At 38.6% G+C, this 21,887-nt stretch overlaps 1 protein-coding gene across 3 annotated transcripts in view; it reads right to left on the bottom strand.

Moving 5' to 3' along the window:
* The window catches only part of cntnap2a (contactin associated protein 2a), a 331,856-nt gene that overhangs the window by 302,535 nt on the left and 7,434 nt on the right, over positions 1-21,887 (bottom strand). Inside the window, exon 2 of one of the 3 annotated variants that reach the window (XM_020606460.1) lies at positions 685-769. The exons of the other annotated variants lie outside the window; for them this stretch is intronic. Within the exon in view, the coding sequence (XP_020462116.1) occupies positions 685-769 (85 nt within the window). The remainder of the gene's footprint in view (positions 1-684; positions 770-21,887) is intronic. 3 annotated transcript variants of the gene reach the window in all.

Here is a 21,887-nt window from a genome sequence, read left to right as displayed (position 1 = left end):
TTTTTTTTTTTTGACAGTTTGCTCAGAAATGTGCACGCGAGTTGCTGCTGGAGGTCACAGTGCTCCTTGCACAAAGGAGCAGATACCAGTCTTGCTGTTGGGCTGCTGCCCTTCTATAGACCCAACAAGCTTTTCAGGTGTAATTGGCCAGTCTGCTGGTATCTCCTCCATGATCTTGAGACACAGCAAATATTCTTGTGGCTGCACATGTATATGCCATCTTAGAGCCATGCAACCTAATTGGGCTACATGTATTGCCTCATGCTACCAGTAGTGACAAGGACACTAGCAAAACCTAAACTTGAGAAGAATCAGTCAGGAAGACTAAGGAGAGAGTATCTGTCTGTGGCCACCACATACAGAGCCATTTCCTTTTGGGGTGTTGTCTTGGTTTATTTAACCAAAAAGAAAAAAAAGTGTGGGCAATATTAGACTTTCAAATCTTAATCTTGACCCTTAGATTTTTAGTATTTAACATGATAAATTCTGACTATGATTTTATGTCACACTACAATACACCTAACCATCCTCATTCTCATTATATCCTCACCCTTGCATCACTGCCACTGGGCTCTGGCTTCAGTGTGTACTCCAGAGGGCAGCAGGAGATGTTTGTGCCGTCTGTCTGACACATTGTGTATTGTGATTTATACCTCAGCAGCTCAACCTCTCTCCTTCTCTCACCTCCTCTGTGTCCTTCTGTCCCTTTCACTTCTGCATCCTTTGCGCTCTTGGTCATTGTCCATTTCTTTCTTGTGTGCTTGTACACCTGCAGACATACCGACAGAAGAACATGTGCACACACACACACGCACAAACAGAAAAACAGTCCAGAGCCTCACTAAGGGTAGGGGAGAGGTTTCTCTAATCCTGTCCCAGAGAGAGTGGTCCTGCTGGGGGATTAGAGCAGTGCTGTGGGTGGCTCAAAAGATGAAGGGCATCAAAGGGTGAGCAGCTGGAGAGGGTGTGACAATGAAGAACGCCTCCCTCAGATGGACATAGCTGATGTGGGTAAAATTATTGTGACAGTCAGAATGAGTCACCTAAACCAAAGTCTCAACCTTCTTCCTAGCCTCAGTGCAATGCAGGGTGGAAGGTAGGTCTATTTAGCTTTTGTGAAGAGCTGTGTCTGTTTAGAAAGGAAGTTGAATTTCTTGTCTGTGAGGCTTAAATGTTAATTTACTGACTTCCCAACTCATCTAAAGAGTGACAAAGAGCTCACAAGTGGGAAAGTGAGATTGATGGAGATGGAAAAAGCATAATTAGAGAAAACTTTAAACTCAGCTCTCTTCATGCAGGTCAGTTATTTAGTAGTAAACTGTATAGACCTGGAATAAATGAGTATTTGACAAAAGTGATGAATAAGAATTTAAATGCAGCAGCTGTCTCATATAAATTGAGTCATATAGTAGGTTGGAAGCATGTGTGACCCTGTATATTGTCAATCCAAAACATTTCAGCTCAAATTGTAAGTGAACAATAAGGTGTGAAAATTCATTTGAGAAGTGTCAAAGTACATGTGCAGAAGACTAGACTTATTATTCTTCCTCCCTTTTATTAGCTTTCTATTCCAGTTCTCTCTTGCTTTGTAAGATAAAGAATGTGGATTTTGCATAATGAACATTTTCCTCATTAACGCATGACTTTGAAATAGGATTTGGATAGAAATGAAAGTGTACACACTTAAGGTGTGTGTACGAGTGTTACTGTGTACATAGAGAGCATTCATGCAACACTAATCCTACTCTCTGCTCTCCAGCAGGTTCCCAGCACAGAAGTCCAAGCCTGTGTAGAAGTACCTCCGCCCTACGTCCATTTAGTGCTCAGTTTACACATGGCAGACACATGCAATTTTTGTGCAGCAGCTCAGAGTTTGTCTTATTTGGAGCAGATCTGTCTGAGTTTAAATTTATATAGGTAAGATTACTAGTGTGGAAAAGACATTCGTTTTTTAGATTTAAAATATAACCTTCTAGTTATTAAACAGTCTGACTTAGCTGCTAAGTTAAGCTGTGATGCAAATTCATTTTTATTGTATGACTAATATTCTGTATTTTGTGCTTATGTTTTACAACCAAAACTCCAGTAACGTTGCTCAACATGGAGTCATGTCTAGTTTTTTGTTTTAGCTTTCTATCTAGCCATGGGTAAATTTGGAAAAAAAGGCATTTACACAGTGGTGAAAAGTGCAAAACAACACACCTTAGTTAAGTGTGAGACCTTTTTAAGCAACAAAACCAAGATGAGCAATCACAATGAAGGAGCAGCAACCTCTTGAGACCGGGGCCAGAGCTTGAAGTCACAGGTCATCTAAAAGTTCAACTCGACTGTCATCAGCATCAGAAGTGGTCATATTTAAAGCAGCAGTGGACCTTATTCCTTTAGCAAGCTGCAGAGTATCCAGCAAGGCAGACCACGGAGTAGGCTATGTAGACACTCATTCGTGCAACATGCTCAACAGTAGCCTCAAAATTCTTCAATACAGCAGCTCGCCTTTCATGATAACTCCCAATAGAATATAAATTAACCACCTGCTTGCAGCAGCACAGAAAGCCTAGCAATGGTTTCCCTGAACACACCAACAGTGAAGACATAAATGCCCTCCTGCCTCTAGAGCAGTGGTTCCCAAACTTTTTCTACTGAGCACCTCCTTTTGTGAGTAAAAATATTTGAGTATATATCAGGATGATTGTCGGGTCTCATATCAACCCCAGTTTGTGTGTGATCAGGCCAAGACTAGAAATGATCGCAGCTTGACATTCAGTCTTTCAAGCACTACAACACACATGGTTGAAAAAGACATCCTAATACATGCCTAGGCCAGTTGTTTCAGTGAGGAAAACAAATGACTTTTGCCACCTCAGTTTTACAGTCCAACTCTGCTGTCAAGAACAAAAAGCCAGACAAGTAGTGTCCAATACATAATAAACCTTTTTCCTTGTCAAAACACTGTGGATTTCAAGGTAAGCACCCACCTTCACCATAGAGAACCATTCTTAAAGAAAAAAAGCTAATCTGTTTTTGATGCTGTGCAGTGTACATCCACATGTTGCACACGTAGTGACACTTAGATTTCTTCATACAGAATGAGAAAGGCTGCATAGCTAGGGGAAGCAGAGACTCTAAGAAATTTATTCTGAACAATTTTTACATGGGTGATGGATTGATCTCAGTGTCTAAGGATGAAGCAGCTGATCTCCTTCAGCGTACTAAGCCTTCACAAAATAGCTACACACAGCACACAGGTCATGGTGGCCCTTCCATTAGAAGAATAAGTGAAGGATTTTAGGGATCTGGATTTGGGAATCAACCCATTACCCCAAGTCTGGAAATATAGTGGAATAGGTCTGACTTATTTGCAAGGATAGAATACATACTGACAGTGTAGCTAAACATGATGAATTTTATACTTGGAATGTTTCCAACCTGGCAACCTCAAAATCTCATTTATTTCCAAGTAAATCTTTTTCTACCCCCCCACATCCTTCCTCCTGGCATGCCTCCGACAGCAGCACTGCTTTTATGACAGGAAACAGCATGTGTGCCAGTCTTCACTTTGTTATGGGGAGGAGTGGTTTTACCCCATCACCAAACACACTCATGTCTGAACAGAAATCAAAGAAAGACCATGCTCTGCCTACTGCTTTGCTTACATGACTTTTACATATTAACTGTGCATACACAGATATGTTAAGCTACACACTGACATACACCATTGTGTGTGACTACTAAACTGAAAAACTGAGTTGGAATGGATACTTTATTGGCTTCTGTTTCAGCATCATGACAATGAGATTGCATTCCCTGTATTTGTTTCTTTTAATGGAGATGTCTCACACAAACTTGACCTTTTGCCATACTTTGAATTATAGATCCCAATGATGACAGTCAGCCTCATATAAAAACAAAGTTATTGTGTGCACATGTTGTGCTTGGGGCCAAATCCAGTGTTCAGTTGTGGCTTATTTAAAAAAAAAAGCCACAATGCCAAGAAGAGTTTTCTAGATTTATTTTGTACATTTTGTGAGGTTTTGAGAAATAAACATTAAGCTGCCATTTTCTGTTTATTTATTAACACGTGGTCTAACTTCAGTGAAAAATAATGGTACAAAATGCCCAGTATCCTGTTCATCTGCCATTGAAAATGTGTTTATTGCTCTTATTTTACCAATTAAACAAGTCTTTATTGTTTAATTGGAAAAAAAAACTAAAAGAAAAAACTTGTGCCTCATGGGTAAGTACGTACCAAGATTTGATTATGGTACTGCATTTGCATGTTATGTTTTCATGTGCATTGAATGTGTCCTGATTTAACTGAAATGACAGCTAGGTCTATCACAAATGACTCTTTAGAGACAATATTGATTTGTTTCCCTTTCATATAAGAGTTGTTTATTTTTTGCTGTTTACAGGAGGCAAACATTGTGAGATTCAGTTAAAGTACCAATATAATTTTGTTTGAGATAATGCCTTAGCCACAGTTAATCTTTAGACACATGTATACTGTGGTAGAATTAAAAATCCAAATTTCCACTGACGAATGCTGGTGCTAACCCTGTCTATCCATTTTAATTTGGTGACTAAAAATGGCATGTGGAGGAGGGGGTGACAGCTGTCTGTGTGTGTGTGTGTGTGTGGAGTGTGTGTAGGGCAGAGGGGAGAGGACTTAAATCCAAACCGAACACAGATGATGGGCTTAATCGGGCTGTTCAGTAGGTCATTCTGATGATACAGTAGCTACTGTGTTTTAAAACTGACCACATTTTACTGATATACAATCCCACACCACCAGGATGTACAGTACGTGCCCAAATCTAAACAGTCACTGTCTCTATAACACAACTACAAACTAGCTGTGTTATACTACATTCAAAGTTTAATTGCTAAATTTTTGTACACTCACATGAAAACTAATTTTGTAATGCCCAATTTAAATTTGCAATATAGAAATTTGTCAGAGAGAGGAAGGCTAGCAGAACATCAGATAGAGTGGTGTGTTGTGTGTCTGACCCCTATGAAATGAACCTCCCAGTAACACTAGAAACCTGTTAACAACAGGAGTCCATTTAGCTTGAAGCAACTACAGTAGGGGTGCAGAACCAGACTCTGCACCACCTTATCCATTAGTCACATAGGGATGTTTACACAGCATGTAGAGAAGCACACTCAAACACACATACAGGACAGGAATAAACAAACGCAGAGACACAAAACACATTGACAGAGAAAAAAAAAAGGATGTGGACCAATTTTCTCTGAGGTTATGAGTGTTCAACTCTTATGCATTTAGCCTCTTTGCTGCAGGTTTCCTACTGGAAAGTTTACAAAGAGAGAACAAAGGAGGACTTGAACAGTATGCTCCAAGGAAATCTGCTGCAAGTTCAAGAAACAATGAAGATCAGAGGAGAGCAAAATGGGAGCACAAGAGGAAAGAAATACAAGAGGTAACATCAAATGTTAAAATTTAAGTGCCAAAGTTTGGACAAGTGCTTCCAACAATGATTATAATGGGGCATTCCTTGAGATCCATATGGAAAGCAGCATATACTATAGTGCTATCATTACAAGTACACATAATGACTTTCGTTTCCAGATTTAAGTATACAGCACACACCGTTTTCACTGCAAATTTATAAATATAAAAAAGTGGCATTGGATGGTATTTGTAAGAGCGTGGAACTGTAAATATATTTCTCTGTGTAACTCTATGCATAGATATCAGTACTTCAACAAAGCGTCTGAAAAAAACATACTAGCCTCAGTTAAAAAAGGAATCAAGTGACTAACAAGAGGCGGCTCTGCTAATAACAGGGTGAGCATACAGAGGGGGCACAAACCACCAAAGCCACCAGCACTAACTCTGCACTTGCTTTCAATTTGTCACAAGCAAATGAAAATATTTGCTCATACTCAGAGGCCCATTCAGACACAAATACACAAGCAAACAAATCTGCCATTATAGATACAGTAAACCAAGCAGACGCATCCAGCTACAGAATCAAACACACACACACACACACACACTCTTCAAAACTTTCTTTATAAGCAGAGGCTGTGCCTTTGATTGATAATGTACTGTATGTGTGTGTCTGTCTGCACCCGTGGATGTTTGTGTACATATCACTGCATGAAATATATTTAATCAAGGTAATGGATGCTTCTCTGTCTGAAAAGACATTTCTGCTGATCAGGCTGTTTTTAGGTTAGAAAATGTCACTTATTTCAAGATATTTTCCCCCTAATTATCTTGTTATTATAACTTGTTGCTGAGATAGTAATACTGGGTCTGAGTAACCTAATGCTTGAAATTAGAATTACCAGAATTATAAAGCTGTTTCATTTACAGCAAGTAATAAACTGCTTTGTATCAGAAAACTGAAGATGTTTTTAGTCTAGCTGCACTAGTTGTAAGATAACTATGGGTTCTTGAGATTAGATATTTTCACTTGTTTATAAAAACTGTGACAAGTGAAATTTTCCTGCTCTGCTGGCAGATAATGTAGCTTATTTTAGGTTTTTTTTGGGGGGGGGAGTCGAGTTTTTGCAGAGCAGGGACAACATTTCTCGCTTTTACCTAAAGTATGCATGTCCTTTTCTTGAACAATTTCAATAAAAAGACAAGAAACATAATTAAAGGCATATTTTAAAAGAGGAAAACTATGGCAAAAAATCTACAAGATCTTTAAAGAGCGACAAAGAAAGTCAGACAAATAGTGTTGGAAAAAAAAGATACTGGGTCTTAGTAATGAGAGATGATGCGTTCACTAAGTGACAGAATGCCAAGGCGACTGAAGGAGATGGAGAAAAGAAAGGTCTGTTTTAATGTTATTCTGAGTTTCAATCAGTGCTCACCCTGCTCTGCTCTCACTCAGTCATCTTTCCAACACACTGACACAAACACACGTACAAGTATCTTTTTGCACAGCAACCTTGGCCTGACAGTATGAATACCATGGCAACGGTTAACATAGGTTTAAACAGAGGACTCTTAAAAGAGAGGAAGGAGAACTGAGGATTATGAAAATAAATAATGGATATGCAGATATAGACAGAGACAAAAATGCAGTGACAATAACTGGTTGGCAAACAGATGACGTGGTCATGTTGAACAGCGAGCTGGAAAGTGAGCATGGAGACCAGCGCTGAAGGAAGGAGAGAAGATGGGGTAGACAGACATGAAGAGAAACTGATAAAGCCTGGGTTTAGACAGGCCTTTATGGGTTCACAGACACAGACACCCTTTGAAGTTGAAGAGATTTTGGGCTTACAACTCTGACAACAGTGACTGGAGAAAGGCTGAAAATTTGATTAAAGTTCTGCACCCAGACATAATGAGATACCAGAAATCAAGGAAACAAGATCACATCAAAGCTGAATTTTGGAAGAAAAAAAAGATGGGTTACAAAAACCTGCACACATGTTCCATCATTTTTCAAATTTAATAATTGTAAACCTTTTTTAAGACATCAGTGAACGCTTGACACCACAGACTTCGGCTTTGACATCATGTAGTTGAAATAAATGAATTACTTTTTCTTCTAACTTCAATGTGAAAATAAGGTGAATGAACTGAAGAGCAAAAAAAGTGCACAGCTGCTACAAAGCAAAGTTTAGTTCTACAGAGAAAAAGTGTTGTGCTATGTGGACTTTGCTTTTACTATCATGATGCTGTTTTATGCATGGTACTCTCCCACTGAGACCGGAGGTGAGTTTGGAAATAAATGTTCAGGTTGCTCCATCTTACTTAACATTGAGAGTGGCCCTAGACCTCACAAACTACTGATGCATATAGCTACAGCAGAGACATTCTGTTTCCCATGCCAATGCCCATCCACCTAGTTAAATACTGTATGCAGTCTTGCAGCACCAATACAAACTGTGAGCACCATAACTGTAGAAGCATGTCCTCAAAGTGGAACAGAGTAAGCTTCACAGTTTAGAGGTATGGTGTCAGTCCCACAGGTAAAATTAAACAAAGTTGCCAGACACAGCACAGAAATAGTCCAATCAGACTAAATTTGCAAACACAGCTTGTTATCAAAATGTGAGTGTAATCCAAAATCCCTAGAGAATTGGGATTTTCACAAACAAATAAAATGTCAGTCCCAGGGAGCAGTTTTCTTGCTATGTTATTTCCTAATAGTTTAGTGATTTGCTGCCAGCAACAACTGAAAAACAGTTGGACTGGAAGGCATTAACCGCTTAATTGAAGAATCTTAAAAAAAAAAACTATGAAAATCTTTAAGTGACATGATGACATATAAAATGAACCACTCATGACATGTGTCAAAGCAATGGTATAGGAGAGGGGTTATAAGATTCATAAACCATGTATTTTAGGTGTTGGGAACAAAACATAAGTACATGTTGTGCACTACTCTTCAACTTAGCAGTTTGTCCATTTGTTTTTAAATAAATCTCATTAAATGGCAGAGAGGCTACTGTATATACAGTAATATGACAAAATAATGATTTTTTTTGCTTAATTTTCATTTGCTATTACTTTAAAATTTTGAAAAACACAACATTTTGCAGGAAGAACAAATTCTAGGGGAATGGGGCCAAAATTAATCTACAGTCTGTATTAACATCGGTTTAAGGTGTTGTGCTACAAAAAACAAATACTTTTCCCACCATAATCCGCATTGTTTTCAGCTCTTTATACTTGATAATAACCTGATAGACCAGTGGTTAGGGTGCAGTACTCTCGCTGCTGTGGTCCAGGTTCAAGTCAGGGTGGCGTCAGGAAGGGCATCCAGCATAAAACAGGTGTCAAATGTCAACACGTTAAATAAAACAGGTGCCAAATGTCAACATGTTAACTGTGGCGACCCCTGACGGGAAAAAGCCGAAGGTGGCATTCATTCATATATAAATACTTGTTAAAAAGTATTGTTAAGTGTTATAAAACTGTACAATAATGTATAAAGGGGTTTGGATGTGGAAAAATAGACCATTTGAGGTGTCTGACCTGTATGTGTGTGAGCTGATAGTCATTTTCCAAGAGGTATTCAGAACATCCTCCATTCCAGCTGAGGATTTTCTTTATGTTCATTTTTTTTACCATTTCCTCTCATCTATATAATTCTTTGTTACTAAATGCTCCAGTTTAGCCTGCGGCTGGTGTGTCTGCACAAGTTGGTGTATCTGTCTGTGGGAGTGTGTATACACAAAAGAGATTGTGAGCATTTTGTCTTTTCTCACTACAGCAGGTGACAAGAAAAAACCAGGGATTAAAAGATGATGAAGAAAGCAGAGGAATCAAAGAGAAATTAGAGAAAAGAAACAGGAGTTGGCGTGTATGTGGTGAGTGTATAGAGGAGAGTGGCTGTGCTGAGCGGCAGTGAGTGGGCTGCTTTGAGAAAAGAAAAGTTCGAAGAGGATTTAAGGAAGAAAAAGTGAAAGCAACTCCAAAGAATAAAGATTTTAACTCTGTATAAGGCTAGGGACTTAAATGATGGTTACACTGATAATAGTAAAAACAATGATTCAGTCAAATCTGATCAACAGACTGTAAACCTTTTGATACCATCTCAGGTGGATATTAAGGCGACAGGGCTGGAAAAGAACTGATCTGAATCATTACACTGTGAAACAAGGACACAGACCAAGAAGGTGAAGGAGTGTCAGAAAAAAAAAAGCGATGATGAAAAATGTCAAATGAGAGGGAAATGGAGATTTGATGGGTGGAGACCATTTTAATCATTGTAAGGTGATGCAAAGTGAACGGAACATTGAGAAGTTATTTATTGTTCAAAATTTGGCGAGTTTGTTTATTGTTTGACAAATACAACCTCAGTGGAAAAGTGCTACATGCAGCCACTGTTTTGCTGTTATGGCAGTCTAGAAAACCATCTTTCTACTAGTTTAAACACACCACACAAAGCTGCACTTTCACACAAAACCCTTACACATTGCATTCTCCTTACAGCAAATCCAACTCTGCAGGACCTCAAACATCCTTGATCATTCCTTCATGCTGCCCTTCTTCTTCAGTAAAGCAGGTTGCAGCTGTTTTGCTATACTGTGCCATTCTCAATGCATCAATATTTATAGCCATATAAAATTTTGTTCACAGTTCTCACAGGGATGGGGAGAAGGCCCTGGGGATACTAGGCTCTAGACAAAGCCTAACTTTGAACAGTAAAAAGGAGACAGTGTAGTTGTTACAAACCTTTTAACCAGTGGTCAAGGATTGATTCTTCTCTCCCGTGTCTCCTCAAATCATTGGCACTACTTTCTCAATAAAGATAATACTAAGGAGTGTGAACTGCCCATGCTTCTTTTAAAGAAAACGCCAGTGTTTTTTTCCTTTTGTGAAGGATTTTATTTTGCTTTGATATAAAAATCAAGGTGAAAAGATTTCATTTTGATGCTGTAGGGGTACATGGAATTTAGTGGATTTGACTAGCAGGCTATACTTTCAGGGTTGTCAAGAGGGGCACTCTTGTCAAGAGGTAGACCTACTGCTGTTATGCTACACTTGAAAGGCTGGGTGGTCATTCAAACAGCTTGAACGAATTCAATGCATGTGTGTTCGTGCACATGAGAGTGTGTGTTGTAATCTCCTTGACACAAGTTACTGTTACATTTTCTTCTATGCAAATAGCTTGATATCACTTTACTTTAAAGCTCTGATTGAAAAATAATGATAATGGCACAATATTGAAGTAACTTCTGAACAAAGATAACAGCCATGGTCTTTTTAAGGTTTGATTTTGCAACACCTGGGGGAAAAACCTGAGTGTAATAATGGCAGTTAGGTAAAGAGTTCAATATGGTTTGGTAAAAGGGTATCAAGCTAACAGTAATGTGGTAAAATGTTCACAGTTTTAAGGAAACGCCAGTAATTAAGTTGAGTAATGACCAGAAAACAATTAGGTGCCTTAATGCCCACAATTCCAAACATTCTTTTCTTACTTTTCTATTTTAATGCATTTGTGTCACAATATTACTTCAAATTGTTTGCACCTGGAAACAGAGATTTATTAACCACTGCACTTTTTTTTATATTATTTTCACAGTTATTTATTGTATTAAATTAAAACCAAAGTCATTTTGACTAAACACAAAGTTTAGCCTAACTGTTGGTTAGGATAGGAAATGCCACATTACAATCAGAGGCCAGAAATATCCACATATTCATGAAAAAAAGTAGTATGATTTGTCCATATATTAGAACTGGTCCTGAATCTGCACAGCTTTGCAAGTTACAATCTACAGTAGCCATATTTTTGACTCTTTTCAGTAACAATACTAGCTGATTCTTTAAAGATGAAGACAGATATTTTACAAGTCTTTTACTGATTTGGACTGGGCTGAACTAATACTTCTTTCACAGTCTCTGGCACAAGGCAAGTTGCAGCTAACCAAGACCCTTATTAGAGCCTATCCTACAGTCATACCACCAGAGGGAATACAGTAACGGCTATCACAGTACAAACCTGCCTTGATATAAATAGGTTTACCGTCTCTCTTGCTACAGTGATATGATGTAAATGTTACTGCAGGGCCGTAATAAACATCCTCCTGCAATAGTATACCTTGTTCTCAAATAAATAGAAAATGTAAATTGCTGTGTCCATTGTGAATTTTGAAAAAGCATCCTCAGGTGAAATAAATTACTCAGCGGCATTTTCACTCAGTACACAGACTATAAATAAGTATCAGGTTTCAATAAAAATAATAACCAATGCAATTGTGTTTCAATGTTTCATTAATTGCATTATTGTAACTGCATAATACACTATGTAGAGTGTACAATCAGCTTGATCAAGGCATGAACCACTGTGGAAAAAATGGAGATACATTTGCTTCAGGCCTTGTTAATATGTGACCGAGAAACAAGATTGATATTCTACTGCAGAAAAGTGCAACTCTCTTGAGAACAGTGACCCGAGATGCTGCAGTACATATTGATTTGTTTCTATGCTAATGGTGTTTTGAAGAATCTGTAATCCCACCATAAGAAAAAAGTTTATATGATGTCAACTGGAATGCTTCTCTCAACTAAGGTATCAAATGACACGTGTTAAGAGTCAAGCACAATATTAAATATACATTATTAAAAGCAATGCAAAACATACTGCAACAGCTGCATTAAAATATAAAAATAAACTTTTGTTTGCTGTGCCAGCACACACTGAGTCAATACAAACAAATCTATGAATGGGCCAAGACAGAGCTTGGGGAGTTTGCCCATATGTTCAAGTAAAAGCAAACTTTTATGCAATTTATCATCTAAATGAGGTGAGAACAAGGTCATGTGATTGAACAGTGATTTGTTGGTAACCAACATTAACTCAAAATCCAAGTGGTGGATTGACCAACGAGGTGCTCAACAAACAAAGCACTGTGAAAACTCTTACTTTTATAAAACTCAAAAAAGTTACGGGAACTCTTTTCAGGCAATTTTGGCAACTCAACTTGATATGTTGAGTAGGGAATTGTCAAAAAGTGAGTTTGTCAACCTTGAAGTCAATTCAATTAAACTTTGTAAAATTCACAAACAAATATAATCAGTCATTTTAATTTAAATTTTTAAACACTTTAAATTTACTCTTACAAGAAGATACTTGATGCATTTGGTTATTAAAGATTGTAAACCAAACCAGATGCACCTCCCAAAAGGAACCAATTTGAGCACGTAATGTGCTTAAAATCAGTTTCCAAAACACTCAACTTTCATAAAATGTGTTTTTTTTAGCCATCTATTTAGAACCGATACAGCCTACAGCACAGATACTACACAGCACTAACACGTGCTCCCATGAAAGTTGACATTAATAACTGTGTTCAAATGTACAAAGTGGAAAGACAGTCACGACAGTTTTAAAGTGCAGCTCAGTGTTTCATTCAAAATCCATTTGTCAGAAAAGTTACTGAAATGTATTAGCAAAACTGCTGACTCACTGTTAAACTGCAGGGTCATTATAAACTTTGATGTCAGGCCATCCGGTTGTAGACACTGTTGTCTAAAGACAGGATTATTGTAAACTGTTCTTACTGCAGTGTGGTATATTAAACGAGTAGTTCTGCACTCAGTAAAAAGAGCTGGTCACAAACTGTGTCCAGCCAATAGCCTGACCTGTCAAGCTCCACCCTCATAACAGTAACAGCTTGTTGTTGTTGATTACATTTTTACATATGGGAAATGTTCTGCACTGAACTGACTGCTTTGTTTTAATGCATGCAAGATGGGAATAAAGAAAGAAGAAATGTATTGTGCATGCCCCTAAACACTCTTTACCTACACTTCACCCATACACTGTATGTTGTACATACTCTAGTGTTGGCACGTTGCTGGCTACTTCATTGATGGCTTCATTTATCACTTCTGTATAGTTCACATTCAGACGTCCCCTCTTGGGTAATATCAAAATACATCACTGACAAAGACAAAGCAACAGCTAGTCAGCAGAACTACTGTTTACTACAGTGACAGTTCTGTCCTGAATCAGTGGTGGAAGTACTACTCAATTCCTTTCTGTGAATAAAAGTATCAGCTTCATTTCAAAGGTCTTGTATGCATTAGCAGTTCAACATGCTCATGTTTCAAAACCTGCTTACCTAAACAAGTACTTGTTTCTCTCTCTTACTGACATTATACTCAATTACTTCAATATGGTAGAATTATAGTAGGATGTGGATTTTGCAGACAGTCCATTAAAACCACAGTACAAGAACTGGTTGGGAATGAAAGAGTTAGATGGCATTCTCAGCATTTTGCTCAGTAGTGAAGAATATCAAAGCAGGACCAAAGTAATACATTCAAACCTTTTTAAAGTCTAATAAAACCACATTATTATTGTAAAAAAATGGGATTTTTATGACACTTATGAACAATCATACATTTCTGTGGCTGAAGTGTCTGTGGGTCACAGTATGCCAAAGCACCAAAGTGGCTAAGAAATATTGGTATATTAATAATTTGACAAAAAAACATGGTTGAACCATAGAGAACCATTGTGTAAAGAGGGTTGCATAAATGTTCCACATGAATTTTTAAACACATGCTGTAATGCTCCAACCATTCATTTGAATCAGTAGTGTGGAGAAGCAGTTGCATGGATATGAAGTACAACAGATGAGGCCACTGAACAGATCTACAGGAGAATTTGTACAGTAGGTCAACTGCCTTGCTCACAAGCAATAAATGCAGTTATTCTAGAGACTACCTAATTCAACTTCTACAAACAAATGCATTTACCACAATCCCTCTATATATGATGTCTTATGTACATCGAAATGTTCTATAAACTAGAATTACTGCTTTGTGGTTCTATGCCTCTGCCAACTAGCCAAATTCCCAAGACCGGGACAAATGAGAGTTTACTGACCTTGAGCCTTGACCACTAAAATCTAGCCAGTTCACTTGTTCCAAATTTGAAGAATTTCCCTTGAGGCATTACTGACATATCATGTTCACAAGAATGGGCTAGATGGATGGACAAACCGAAAACATAATGCCTCCAGCCGCAGCCATCACTAGCTCTTAGGCATAAAAACCCTAGTAGCTACAAAACACAGAGAAAATGTGAAAAACAGTTCAATGTACTTAGACGCATATACAGTGGGCCTATATTCAGGTTCATTTTCAGTTTTTAAGATTACCCCATTTATATTAATGTCTTTGACATCATAAATATAGATACTGCCACACATTTAGCATCATGTATTTAGCACGTAGTAGTGAGAACCATTTAGTACTACTTTCCATTTCAACTTCATGCACACAGAGGCCCAGATGCACAACAAACATCCACAGAGGTAAATAATGTTCCTTAATCACACACAAGCACAGGCTCTACGTAGGGATGGTTTCATAGGATTACCAATTACTATTCTTTGAAGTGTGAGAGTTGATAATGGCTTTGGATCCCATTCAGGGAGCGCCTGTCTGTCCATTAGCCGGCTGACACACTCTGCTGACTAAACACAACACTTCCAACGCCCATGTCCTCCGTGCCTCTCTCTGATGCCCCACTTCATCTGGGCAAATCAAAGGAACCCAGTGAGTTTGTGATGTATGTTTGCATACAAAGAGTACAGGTTTGTGGGTGACTGCCTGCTTTTGTCTAAGTAATCCAGAAGACCTAAAGAGTAGAGTGTGGATGGCAGCGAATTCAATTAAATTCTCCAATTTAACACATTTGGCTTAAACTTTAAGCCAAAATAGCCAATTGAATGATAACTTTTATTAGATTTGTCATTTGGTCTGATGTAAATCTAAACCATTAACAGACACAGTGTCTTAAACTACATTAAACTAAAGCCCAATAGCAGCCAAAAAAATATTAAAAGTTCAAATATTGGGAGAATTTTTTCACTCTTTTCAAACAGGGGAATCTTGTTGCTCTTGTTAAAATCTCAATACTGTGAAGGAGAACACATTTTTTTGTCCATTTAATTAACATTTCTGGCTGGCAACTGGCAATTTCAGGTTTTGCTCTGTCACAACTAATTATAGCCTGGTTCAGCCTAATATCACACTCCTACATGTTCAAAGATAATGACAATTTAAGGCTACATTAAAAATACAAATTACTGGCCAATGTTGGCCTCTGCCATCTGCCAGCAAAGTTTACTGCATATGTCAGTGACTGCAAGAGACTATAAAGACATGACGACACACCTTGACGCACAGAGGACACTAGCTTCACATCCAGCCAAAGAATCAAATGCCATGCTAATTTTTTAGGGCAGCATTTTGTACCAGGTCCTTCCAAGAAAGTCAACATATTAATGTGACCTGTATCATTCAGGTATTTAATTAATATGATTCAGTCCAATAGCCAAAATTATTGTGAATAAAAGAGTGAACCTATTTGTCAGTGTCACTCCAGCACACCGCTGAAGTAAAAAAAACTGACATGCTAGACTTTGTGAGGCCTCCCAGATGGTTACTATGACACATACGGGTTAAAACGGCCGTGCTGTGTCCGACACCTACTTTCAGTTCCGACACCCTATGACCTTCGGGTCAGGCTATTACTGGTTTTAAATTGTGTAGTCTGAATCTAGCATAAAAGACTAGGGAAGGCCTTATGTGTCCTCATAAAAATACTTCTACAATCATGCATGTGTGTCTCTCTGCCGTGCACTCATCAGCATCTCTATTCATCCCAGACACAAATTAAAGAACTGAAACTGGTCTGTGGACACCCATACTGTAATCCATTCCATGTTGGCCATCATCACTTCATCATTAACAGATGCCAACAGACAGGATGAGCATTTATTAAGTAATGATGTTAAAACCTCCCAAATATTTCCATTTGGGCTCACAGACAGGAAAGCTGAATCACACTATGAATTTTAATGTAGAGTACTCCAACAGTTATTGGGACATTAATAAAATTCCAAATGAATCGCCTGATATACTAAATGGCAGCCCTAACTCAACCCACCACTGGCTGTTGTCTTTAATATTGTTTTTGTGGCAGTTCTAAATTGAGCCCATTGTTAAAAAAACTCACACAGCATACATTAATTAGTAATTTGACCTCTTTCCACAGAGGTCAGGTTTAACTGCAAGCATTGCAGGGGAGCATATTAACAGTCTCTGCTGCATTAGACAGGATAGAAAATTATATCAGAACACATTCTAATACAGAAACAGTTCCTATAACCTACAGTCAAACCTTTCAGTATCTTATGAAACATCTATTTAGTCATTCTTCTGCAGAACCAGTCAGGCATTCTGTTTAACCCCCACATAGTCTGTGTTTTAACAAGAACTTATGCTATACCTCTCTCAAAATTACTATGGTTACACCTCTGCCTAAGAAACCACGCCTTGACCCAGAGTCTCTTAATAATTATCAGCCAGTCTCTAGCTCTCCAGTATTTTCAAACAGCACTAGAGAGAGGTGAGCCTCAGCAGCTCTCAGTTCACATATCAAATAGTAATCTTTTTGAACATTTCCACCCTGCCTTCAGGGCGTCACAATTCCTGTCTCAACCCTGGGTGGTTTGGTCTTTCTCCATTCAGACTCCAGATACCCCTCGGCTTTCCCTCTGTTGGCCACTTGACCTCTGCCAGATCATCTGTTGTGCTGCAGCCTTAGTGTTCCAGTCACATCTGCCTGTATCATGTGCCTGTTCTTTGGATCTTCTGCTTGGTTGTTGGCCTTTTGCCTGCTTTTTGGATTATTAGTTTATCTACAGTACTACAGTATGATCTAGTTTGCCTCCTGCATTTTCTGCTTGGTTTTGTTCACCTGTGCTTTAAGTAAGCCTATTTATTACTGTATCTGCCTGTCTGTATGGGTCCTCTATGCCTGGTATTTCCAAGACAAAATGTGAGAGGACCTGTCAGCCCCACTGGAACTCCACTTAGTTCAGTGCTGAATAATCTTCTGCTTAATATGGATTCAGATTCTCATTAGTCAATCTCAGTGCAGCTTCTAACACAATACATCATACAATTCTAGACCAAGCGGAAAACAAATTTGCCATCTCTGGCCTGGCTTTCATGTACAGTAGCTAAAGGCTTACTTATCTGAAAGAACACTGTTTCTTTGAATAAAACATCAAATTTTGTGAACTATGGAGCACCACAAAGGTCTGGGCTTTGCCCTCTGCTTTTTCCCTCCTCATATTTCACCTCTTGGTGAAGTTGTACACGATAATGGGATTCATTTTTACTGCTATGCTGATTACATTCAACTGTATGTGCCTGTAAAAGTTGGTGAACCTTCTCAGATTATTAAATTAAATGCCTGCTCAACACAGACACTGGTTTGATCAGTTAACAGTAACTCTTGACAAGTGCGTGAATTCTCAACATGTGACAGCCAAGACGCTGGGTGTTGTGTAGCTTTAGATTTGACCCTAAACTCTCCTTTGACCAACAACAACATTATCAAGACTGCCTTATTTTCCAGGCACATACTTAAATAACTCAATCCAAAAAAATGTTATCACATTATAACATGTTAGATCAGATTTTAAGGATCTTCTGGTGACAAATTCTAAATAGCTTTGTCCTTCCCTGGCCTCTCTGGTTTCTTTACACTTGATATCTCACCCTTATATCTCTTACTGGTGGGTTAATCCAAGTCTCAATGAATTACTGTATGTACTGTACAGTATAGTCCATGCTGCCCTACTGACTGCAGACCTTTTGAAAACAAATGCCTCTCTCCAACGCTCTGTTAGTTAGTGAACACATGAGCATGCAAACTGTGTGCCTCTCTTTTCACTCAGGCTCTCTGTGATGGACAATCAGCTGTCTTGAGAGGACTCTCTCCACTGGCTGTCAGTGCCTCATTCAGATGTTTGGATCTGGATCTTCATCCTGCAGGAGTCTTGGCCTCCTACTTACAGTATCTTTCCCTCCCTGTGCTTGTGTTGTTCATTTCTCTCTTCTCTTTTCAAAAGTACTAGTGAGAGCTGTCTCAGCAGCTTTCAGCTCACATATCTAACAATAATGTTTTTTTAACAACTTTCCAATCTGCCTTTAGGGCTCATCACTCCACTGAAACTGTGACTACTGAAGTGATGAACGATCTTCTGATTACTGCAGAGAAGATGTCCTGTGGCTCAGGTCTGTCCGTGGCACCTGGAAGTTGCTCAGCATGCCCCAGGATCTTGTTCATAATTGTCATTCTTATTGTCTATACTGTAAATGTACTATGTATTTAATACATACATCATGTCTGTTTATATCCCAGGAGAGGAGAACCAGATATTATTAGTCATAGCTCCTCCCCTGAAATGGTTCAAGCAGCTGATACACACGAAGGTCATGGCCCAATGAAAGTTTGCAATCCTGAAAATCAAATGTGACCAACACAAGAATTTTAATTAGAGAACAGCTTTTCCCCCAGATGCAGTCAGTTGATTGTTAAAGAGCAAAAGGCAATATGAGTTAAGTAAAATGTAGTTCTGGAGAACCCTGATAGCAAAGTGGTTATGGAGCATGCCAAATATCTGAATCTCCCATAGTTTGAGTCTGGCCACAGACCTACAGTATATTGTCTCACCCTCTCTCTTTTGCCCCATCTGTATGACCCACTGTAAAAAAAATAATTAAATAAAATAAAGCCAAACCACCCAGACAAATAATCTTTAAAAAGAAAATTAGGTTCTGAATGAATATATAGTTGACCATTTACCTGAAACCAAGATTCAGCCAACTGCAATACTACTTAGTGGCATTTATTGACAGAAGAAGAGCCTAAGAGGCATGTTAAGACCATCAACCTCAGACATACCTCTGGTTCCTCCCAGCAGACAGCCATTATATCTTGCTTAAGTAAACTACTGCATAATGGTGGCATTAGGTCATCTGTAATTGTTGTTTCTCATTGAGATTATGTCTTTCCATCTTTTGGAAAATATACCACACTTTGACTTCTGTAATGGAATTCCATACAAGACTTAGGGCAACTGCTCACTGTTTCTTGTGTGTTGTGTAACTTTATCCACACAAAAACAACACTAAACTGGTGTTAAACACTTTCACAAGCACATTTATTCTGGGAACGGCTGCGAGGCCAACGCTGGTGACTAAACCAAGACTTTCGGCTTTTGTCAAATAAACATAACTGTTGTTAGTGTTGTCTTGAACTGATAATCTAGCCACCTTGAGGGAGAGGTGAACTATACACAGAAAGGACAATCAGATGATCAAGATATGAATGGAGGAGAAATGTGAAATATGGCATTAAATAGACAGAATCATGCCATCATGAAGGACATCTCAGAGCTCTTATTCCTGCTCTGAGGCGTGAGGATCGAAGACAAGGGGGCTGCCTGAATGAGGATACAGTGCATCCTTCACAGAAGGTCTTCTGCAAATCAGTTGATGACTGAATGCTTCAAATGAAGGATGTCTCATGTTCCTTCTCCTCACATGTATTCCTTGCATCTTACGTGGGCGGGACTAAGACAAGGAAAAAACCTAAGTGAGGGGAAATGTGGCTGGAATTAAGGGAACTGGGATTCACCTAATGACATCAGAGACAGATAAGGACCAAAAGTGTCCATTCAAGTCCATTCAAAGGAAATTTAGAAATCAGAGGCATGCTTTGTGTATGTATATTGATATCTACAGCAAGCCTGAATGGTACGCACAACATTAAATTGCAAGCTGTAAATAATGAAAGTGTTAGTAATTAATGTGTAATCTAATTATAGTTCAAGATAGTTGCATGTAGGGGATCTCAGAGGATCAACACAACAGCCAAAGCAGATGATTACAGGTTTAGTGTGAACATGAGACGATGCCAGAGATAACGTTACATGACAAGATTGGTTTCTAAATGTTATGCTTCATTAATAGAAACATGCATAAAGCAGAGTCAGCAGGAGCCACAGGATGTAAGGCAATATCTTACTGTGCCTTAGAGATAAGGTCCAACAGTGTAGGGTCATATGGTTTAGGAATACAAGCTAGATTTTTGTTAGCGACTTCATTATTTATCATTTTAGTAGCTGCAGGAAGCTCTGCAAACAAGCAGTCAGTCAGAGACAGGCCACAGCAGGCACATTCCACCCACTAGCTTTGTTTTGTCATGTAAAGATGCATTTACAATATTGGGAATGATACTGTATGTGTTTGGGTTTCTTGGGTTAAGATTGTATTGCTTTTTTTTCAGCTCTGCAAGGTGCACCATCATCCAGACAATTGCGTAAGCCCATCATTTTAATCTTGTTCAAAACAAGCAGCTGTATATCTTTACAAACAAGATCAGGCTAATTTAGACGGAACAGACCAAAATAGAACAGGCCATTTTAGGCTTGGTGTTTCGCCACCCCAGATCAATAAATTGCAGAAGAAATACTTTGACTCCTCTGTAGATCTAATCTATGCTGTGAGCAAATTGTCAATAAATTTAAACTTTTTATGACACTGCTATGGGATTGTGAAATAGTGCCCTTTCAAAAAAAAAATAAAAAAAAATTTGAAGACATGTCCCCCCCCTGAGAGGGAGAAAAAGACAACGAAAGCCACAGTATAAAAAAAATATGGAGGAAAGCAAAGAGACAGAAAAAAAGGTATAGAGAGAAAGCAATGACCCCTGTCAGACTAATCTTTGCTCATGCTGTAACAACACCTTGAAGCAGAGCTAATGGACCACATCCAGCTTCAACTTTTTCACCATCACGTGTCACACAGGCATTCACATCTCCACACCTAGTACTATACAGATAAATACACACAATTTCAAAGATGAGTTATATCCAGGAAAGATGGCACAGTACAATACAGATTATACACACTGACTTTTTTGCACATAGGAACATTAAATAAAAAAAAAATAAAAAAATAAAAACTCACACATTCAAATAAATATGGACACATGGAAGCACACATGTCTTTCTATAGGTGTGCAAACAAATCACCAACAAAATGTATTCCCTAGCTCCCAATCCTGACCTCAACCATCACAACCACAACCCTAACTTCAGTTGAAACCGAGCATTATTCTAGCTACAAGTCTTCCTTTGAAAAGTCCTCTTGAGTTGTAAGGACTGGCCACCATGACAACAATGCCAAAATGTCCTCACATCAATGGCTACAAACTACAATTTGTCAACACAACCACAGATAAATCCAAGTGTTGTAGTAGTACTGCTAGAAGTATTGTGGACACGCTACAGGACTGTAGTCTGATCCATTTTCCACTCGGCCCAGTGTATCGGAAGTGGGGGGTGTGATTTTAGCAGAAATGTTCTCATTAAACAAGGCAGGCAACTCCAGTTTGCCTTATATTACTTATTCTCTTCATTTCCTCGCTGCTTTTGTCCACACACACATACACACAAGCAGTGAAATTCACACAAACCTTGCACAGTCAAGCAGATACAGTGCTGTAGCTTCACTATACTGAAACAGACATACACACACAGTGTACAGAAACACACATTATGTTTTC

This window comes from Monopterus albus, unplaced genomic scaffold (assembly GCF_001952655.1).
Source record: "Monopterus albus unplaced genomic scaffold, M_albus_1.0 scaffold78.1, whole genome shotgun sequence".
NCBI classification, from domain to species: domain Eukaryota; kingdom Metazoa; phylum Chordata; class Actinopteri; order Synbranchiformes; family Synbranchidae; genus Monopterus; species Monopterus albus.
Note: the sequence above shows the minus strand (reverse complement) of the source record. Positions and strands in the feature narration are given on the sequence as shown.